This window comes from Elephantulus edwardii, unplaced genomic scaffold, assembly GCF_000299155.1.
Source record: "Elephantulus edwardii isolate Elephantulus edwardi_28Jun2011 unplaced genomic scaffold, EleEdw1.0 scaffold00373, whole genome shotgun sequence".
NCBI classification, from domain to species: domain Eukaryota; kingdom Metazoa; phylum Chordata; class Mammalia; order Macroscelidea; family Macroscelididae; genus Elephantulus; species Elephantulus edwardii.
In genome coordinates, this window is record NW_006400123.1 from 981,499 (window position 1) to 989,014 (window position 7,516).

Here is a 7,516-nt window from a genome sequence, read left to right on the forward strand (position 1 = left end):
CGATTGGCACAGGACAGAGCAGAGTTTAGGGCTGTTGTACATAGGGTCGCTATGAGTTGCAGGCGACTCGACGGCACATAACAACAACAACATTTCCTAGTCAAATGTTAGACCATAGAGAGCTGGGTCTATTTCTGGTTTTCAGTTTTGTTCCACTGATCTATGTGTCTGTCATTGTACCAGTACCATGCTGTTTTGATTACTACCACTGTGCTATGTCTTCCACTTCATTTTTGTTTCTCAGAAGTATTTTGCTTATTCTGGGTGTCTTGCTACTGTATTAGGATTGCATTGAATATGTAAATAGCTTTTGGTAGGATTGTCATTTTCACAGTAATGAGTTTTCCTATTTATGAACCAGGCACATTTTTCCAGTTCTTTAGGTCTTTTATTGTGTCTTGCAGAAATGTTCTGCAGTTTTCTTTGTATAGATCTTTTGTATATCTAGTTAAGTTCACCCTCAAGTATTTCAATTTGTGGTTGTCTATTATAAATGGTATTGTTTTCTTTATTTCCATCTCCGAGTTCTGTTTGTTACTGTGGAGGAATCCCTCTGAGTTTTGAATGTTGATCTCATATCCTGCCACTCTACTAAATTGGCCTACTAGCTCTAACAGGTTTTTTTGGTGAGTCTTTGGGGTTTTCTGTGTACACTATCTTATCATCTACATGTAGCAATATTTTAACCATATCTTTGCCAATCTGGATGCCTTTTATTTCCTTCTTGTGTCATATAGCTGTAGCAAGCACTTCCAGTACAATATTGAATAGAAGTGGTGACAGTGAACATCCTTGTCTGGTCCCTGTTCGCAAGGAAAATGTTTTCAGTTTTTCTCAATTCAGAATGATACTGACTCTTGGTTTTGTATATATACTTTTCACTATGTTGAGGAAATTCCTTTCTATTCCAATTTTGCTTAATGCCTTTTGTCAACTGCCTTTTCTGCATGAGCTTCTAAGATCATATGGTTCTTATTATTTATTTTCTTAATGTGGTGACTTACATTTATTATTTTTCTTATGTTGAACCATCCTTGCATACCACTTATGAATCCCACTTGAGGATGGTTATTTTTTTTAATGTGCTTTTGTATTCTATTAGCTAGGATTTTGTCAAGCATTTTTGTGTCATTATTCATGAGAGAATACTGGTCTATAGTGTTCTTTCTTGGTAGTATCTTTTCCTGGTTTTGGTATTATAGTTATGCTTGCTTCATAGAATGACTTTGGGAGTGTTTCTTTTTCTTTTTTTTTTTAAATAGTCCAGTAAAATTGGTGAAAGATCCTCTTTGAATGTTTGGTAGAATTTCGCTGTGAAGCAGTCTGGTCCAGGACTTTTCTCTTGGGGAAGTCTTTTTATGACCTTTTCTTCTTTTCTGATGGGTCTGTTCAAGTCTTTGGTGATAGTGGTGTGTTGAAATCTCCTACAACTATTGTGGTGTTGTCTATTTCTTTCTTTAATTCTGTTAATCGCTGTTTTATGTATTTTGCAGGTCTATCATTTGGTGCATAAACGTTGACCAAGATTATGTCTTCTTGATCCATTGTGCCTTTAATCAGTATGTAATGCCCTTCCTTATCTTTTATGGTGGTTTTCATTCTTAAATCTATTTTATCAGAAATTAAAATTGTCACTCCTGCCTTTCTGAGGTTGCCATTTACTTGGTATATTTTTCCAGTCTTTGATTTTGAGTTTGGCTTTTTCTTTTTTTTAGGTGTGTCTCTTGTAGGCAAAGTATTGATGGGCTTTGTTTTTTTATCCATTCTGCTACTATTTTTCTCTTAATTGGTGCATTTAGTCCATTCACATTAAGTGTGATTATTGTCAGTCCAGGTTTTATTTTTGCCATTTTGCTGTGTTTCTTTTTCTGTTGTTTCTGGTTACCATAGTCCATGAACTTTCCTTTGGCATCTCCATGTGAAGGATTTCACTCAAAATTTCTTGTCATTTTGGTCTTGTTTTCACAAATTCCTTAAGGTCCTTCTTTTCCTCAAAGGATCTAATTTCTCCATATGTGATGGAGAGCTTTGCTGGGAACAGTATCCTTGGCTGGCAGTTGTTTTCTTTGAACTTTCTGTATGTGCCATCCCTCTGTTTTCTAACTCACATGGTTTCTGCTGAGAAATCAGAACCTAATCTAATTGTTTCCCCTTTGTAGGTGACTCTTTGTTTTTCTCAGGGTGCTTTTAGAATTCCATCCTTATCTTTTAATTTGGAGAATTTTGCTATGCTATGTCTTAATGTTTTTCTTGTTGAGTCTGGTCTCTTTGGCATTTGCTGTGCTTCTTGAATGTGGATTTTCCCATTCTTCAAAATACATGGGAAGTTTTTTTCTAGTACTTCTTCTACAGTTTTCTCAGTGATTTCCCTGTCACTCCCCTCTTCTGGAATTCCAGTCATGTGTATGTTATTCTGTTTGATGTAATCCACATGATTCTAATGTTTTCTTCATTTTCTTTATGTCTCACCTCTGATTTTTCTTCTAGTATGTTTTCAGTGAGGCTCTTGTCTTCCAACTCACTGACTCTCTGTTCCATGTCTTCAGTTCTACTTTTTTGTGCTACCAGCATGTTGGACACTTCTACTATTTTGGTCTTAATATTCTGGATTGCATTTTCATGCTTTTCTGTTATTTCTAGTGCTGTGTTGACTGTACTCTCTTTGTTCTTGTATCTCTTTATCTATTCTACCTGTTCAAGTTTACTCCTCATCAGTATATTTCTTCCGGACTGATGTTTCTGGGGTATTTGCTTTCTTAATTGCTTCTTCCATCATTTGCATCTTATTCTGTAGCTAGTTAATTGACTGGAACATATCAATGGCTTCTGACAACGTGTGGCAGCTTCTGACGATATGCAGTGGCTTCTGACCGCCATATAGAGTTTTAAGAGCTGCAAATCCCTACAGAGGCAAACTGTCACCTCTTCCTTCCATGGAGCGACTTAGTGGGTTCACACCACCAGTTTTTTGTTTGGTAGTCAAGTACACTGACCACTGTAACACAAAAAGTTCATAAGCATATTATCTCAAGACTCAAAATCATAGCCTCCATTGGGCTTCTGAGGCTATGAGTCTCATAGGAGGGGATTGCCCATCTTTGTCTTTCAGAGCTGCCAATGGATGTGAACAGTCAGAGAAGCAGTGCCTTTGAGTGAGCAGTGCATCTCCCTACAGTCTGTGCCACCCAGACAAGATAGAGCAAGTAGTGATGAAGAACAATGTCTCACTGATTTTAACAGTAATAATTGAAAGCCAGGCCTGCCAACCATTCAAAAGTGAAGTAGTTTATTGAGTGTCACCAATGAAAAAAATGATTAAACAAAGTGAAGTTGAGCTAAGAGGTTCATTCCCTGGGGAACTTCAATGCTGACGATGTTATACTTGTTTGGAATACATGTCTTTTTCTTTCTTTTTTCTTTTCATTTTTTTTAAATTGTGATTTTACCAAAAGTTTAAAGAAAAGTTGGATTTTCACTAATTCATAATTGCACATTTTTCTCCATAAACCCCCTAGTTCACATTAAAAAAAAATTACTCATTGTCACAGTCAACTTTGCTATGCAGCTGTTATTCTGCACTGTTGTCATACAACTAAAGCCTAATCATATATTCCTTTTCAACACTTCTTTCCTTCATCTGTTCCAGTGCAATTTTCATTATTTATCTCCTCTTTTAACAACTAGTGAGGTAAATGCTTTGAAGACAGACACTGGATGCGTCCTTCAGCTCAAGCAGTGCTTTGTATTTAGATTTAAAAAGTTAAAACTTAAAGAGAAGCAATGGACAAATTAAGGCATAAAGTTGAACAATGAACTCTTTGTTTAGAAATATAAGAATGTTATTAAGTACATCTGATATGAAAATGATAACTCTTAGGCATTATTTTAAGTATCAAATAGCATTTTTAAAGTATTTTAAATGCTATAATTTTTATTAATGCCTTTTATGATTCTCTTTTAGCTATGAAGATGGTCAAGTGGGAGATGCAAATATTAACACACAAGAAGGAGGCATTCACAAAGAGATCCTTCGAGTAATTGGTAATCAAACTGCTACTGGTTAAAGGACCACCAATAATTAACATGATTTGAAAGCCTTCCTCGGGTTCAAAGCTGGATTTTGAACTGAAGAAGATGATAAAATAATTTATTGTTATTATAAACAAATTAACCCTTTGAATACTGATTTTTTTCTTAGTATTTCTAAGTATCTCATTAAAATACCTAAAATGGTATAAAGTTTATCAATTATAGGGTTATGGAATCTAGTAATAAAATTAAGACAGCACTTAAACTTAAGTTTGGGTTACTCACAATAAACAGATTTGAAAAACAGTTTTGTGCTGATATTTTTATATTGAACTCTTTAATTGGACATTTGGTATCATATACTGACATTTTAGGTTATTGAAATGAAATTGGGAACATTTTATAATGACATGAATCTATACGATACTTTGCAATAAGTATAGTATTTGCACATTCTGATGTGCTATATTATTAGTGGCATGAACATTTGAATGTCTTGAGAAGGATGTTCTCTATTATACTGTTATTTTACTTACACAAAGAAACCTAAATGTTAGAAATCATGCTTTGCCCTATAGTATGTAATATAAATACCTAGAGGTTTATGCATCAGAATATGTGTTTTTAAATATATGTGTATGCATACATACACGTATATGTTTTAACAAAAGAGATGGTGCAGATGGTCCACAATTCTACCCTCATTTGTTGAAAAGAAGATAATTTTCATTAAGAAGTATATCTGGACCTAAACCAATATTTGAGCCATATTCACCACTTTCCACTCACTGAAAATATTTGCAGCTTTGCTATTTATTTTAAGAAATACTCTTATCAGTTAGAATTTAACACTTTTAAAAGGTTACCTACACATTCTAATTTGGGGAACATGAATAACCTTGTTGTACTAAATCTGTATTCAAATGACCATAATTTTAAAGAAAGGCTATAGAGCATAAATCAACAGTATATATTTTTTAGTTTCATACAATGGAACATTTTTTTAATTTGTTTATACCACACAAGCATTTTTATAGTTTTTCATCTAATAATTCTGCTTAGTTTTTTTCCATATTGAGAAAGAAGACAAACTGAAGCTTCTTTTATATTAAAAGAACTCATATAAGTTTATAGAGAACAATAACACCAGCTCTCAACATTCAGCCTTCAAGAGTCATGTAATCATCAGAATCACTTCTGTTTATTTGGGTCCTAGAGTTCTTGGTCACATCACGTCTGGATTGGTAGACTTCATTTTACTTCGTGGTGTGTTTAGTTTAGACCATTCATAAAAGCAGTTTAGCATTGGTGATTCTACCACTTTATTGAATCCCTGAATCAAGGCTCACATCTGATTGTAATTTTTTTAGAAAGAAAAATAATAATAATAAAAGTGTTTAGTAATTCGCAAGTGTAATGTGATAACTTCTGTGTTTATTTCCTTTGGCTGGCATTAAAGATGAGAGAAAGGATCATACGTGGGGGTTTTTTTAAGGGCTACAATTTAGAAAGTGTTTACCAGTGATATATTTTTCTCAAATTGTAAACAATTGATATGGCATTTACTTCTAAAAGAAATAGGTTTGAAATGGTTGGTAAATAGATCATTTTGACAGTATCCACTAGAAACATTGATCTATTCTGGCTTGTGTCTCTGTACCCAAGACAAACTGAAGGATAATATTAGCCTCTTAAGGACAAGAGGTAATATCCTATTTTGTGGTTGATGACCAGATATTTGGAGGTGGTATATGAGACAAGAAAACTTTTTGCTTTCTTCTGCAAAGATATTCTAAGTCCCCAAATTAATTTAAACTGTGCTTTAAAAACATTTAAGCAACCTGAATTATTTTTCCTAATTTGATTTTTGTAGATTCTCATATATGCTGTGAATATGAATGTGTAATGTCATAGTTTGAAGTGAGGAGTCATGGAGACCAATCTTATTTGACTACCATTACCCTTCAGGCACACTATTATTTCTCTAAAGTGCTCTAAGTATAATTTTAAAACCATTGGCCTAACTCATTAAAGCTTTGCTGAAGTTGGTAATTTGTAAGGAGTATTAAACTAGTATTAGTCTAGATTGTAAGGAAATGTAGCAATTTAAGGTTGCAAACCTGACAAAATATAAACTTATTACTAATTCATGAACAAAAGCGTATTCACATATCAGAGGAAGGAAAGTAGCCAAGTGTTTAATGTCTATTAAATATTACAAAAAATCTGTTATGATTCTAAAATAATGTATCTTCCATTAATAACTAATTGAGTGATGTTAATAATGCAGAATATAGATTTTAAGTTTTTTCCCCCAAAATAAAATGTTAAGAGGGAAGCCAGCCTTTAAATTGAGATTGTTGAAATTGGGTTTTTCGTTGTTTTTGTTCAAATATTCTTCCAGGTCGTACAGTCCTGGTGTATCTACTTGCCATACAGCGGCAACTTGTGGTTGCTGTGAAGCTGAACACCGTGACACTGATGTGTCAAATGCGAGAATGGTTACCCATGGCTGACTGCTTGATGGCGCTGCCCGATTAAAACTGGCTTGGAAGCAGTAGTGGCATCCACTTCCATAATAGCTTGCCTCCAGAAACCCTATGAACCTGGAGAAAGGATAAAAGTCACACAAGTGTTGAGGCCTTTCATTCATAGGGTCGCTACGAGTCGCCTATGGCTCGATGGCACTTAACAACAACAACATAGTATACTAATATAGATGCACAGATTTATTTCTAAAGAATCCAAGCTCCAGTGATTAGTAAATTAATATTGTGCTTCCAGGATTCAACAGGTACTTAAACTGTGGAGGTTTAAACACAATTACGCCTTGATTCAGTCATCCTAATAAAATATCTCTTGGATTATTTATTGACTCCAAACACTTGATACTGTTTTGTGTTCTTACAATCACTTGAAATCTTTTCACTTAAATTTTTAATAGTTAACATTTTGTAGCCATTAATGCTAAATAATAACCTGAGCAAAGGCAAACATTTATTTTCAGTCTTTAAGTGGAGGAAGAAGAACCCTAGTTTATTTTATTTTTTGCTATATTATTTTATAAACATTTTGCTAACATTTATTTGCCTTCTTGCATTGTCCATTGTTTAAAAAAGAGACGAGAGTGTTTGGGCATTCAAGAAACAGAACAAATTCATAATGCTCTGGTGGCTTAATGATAAGAAACTGCACTGAGATCCCAAAGAAATGCAATTTGAACCCACCAGCTGTTCTGTGGGAGAAGAATGGGCAGTCTCCTTCCATGCAATTAACTGCCTCTGAAAACCAGTGGAGGGTCAGCTGTGGGTCGGTTCTGACTCCATGGTACACAACACCACCACCAACCTAATGTTAGACAGTGAGAACGCATTTTTGGTGCCTTTGAGTGCATTAGTTGGAATGATGATCATTTTGTTGCTCATCAAATCATAAGCTAGATGTTGATTCTTAAATGACTAGTACTTAAATTTACTTTCAAAGTCTG

The 7,516-nt window shown here is 34.3% G+C and overlaps 1 protein-coding gene across 4 annotated transcripts in view; it reads left to right on the top strand.

Annotated features, from left to right (window-relative positions):
* Positions 1-4,326, top strand: part of PARP8 (poly (ADP-ribose) polymerase family, member 8) — a 364,740-nt gene extending 360,414 nt beyond the window's left edge. For all 4 annotated transcript variants that reach the window (XM_006902146.1, XM_006902149.1, XM_006902147.1 and 1 more), the window contains one exon: positions 3,962-4,326. In XM_006902146.1, coding sequence (XP_006902208.1) covers positions 3,962-4,064 — 103 coding nt within the window. In that variant the 3' untranslated portion in view covers positions 4,065-4,326. The remainder of the gene's footprint in view (positions 1-3,961) is intronic.
* The last annotated feature ends 3,190 nt before the right edge of the window (positions 4,327-7,516 follow it).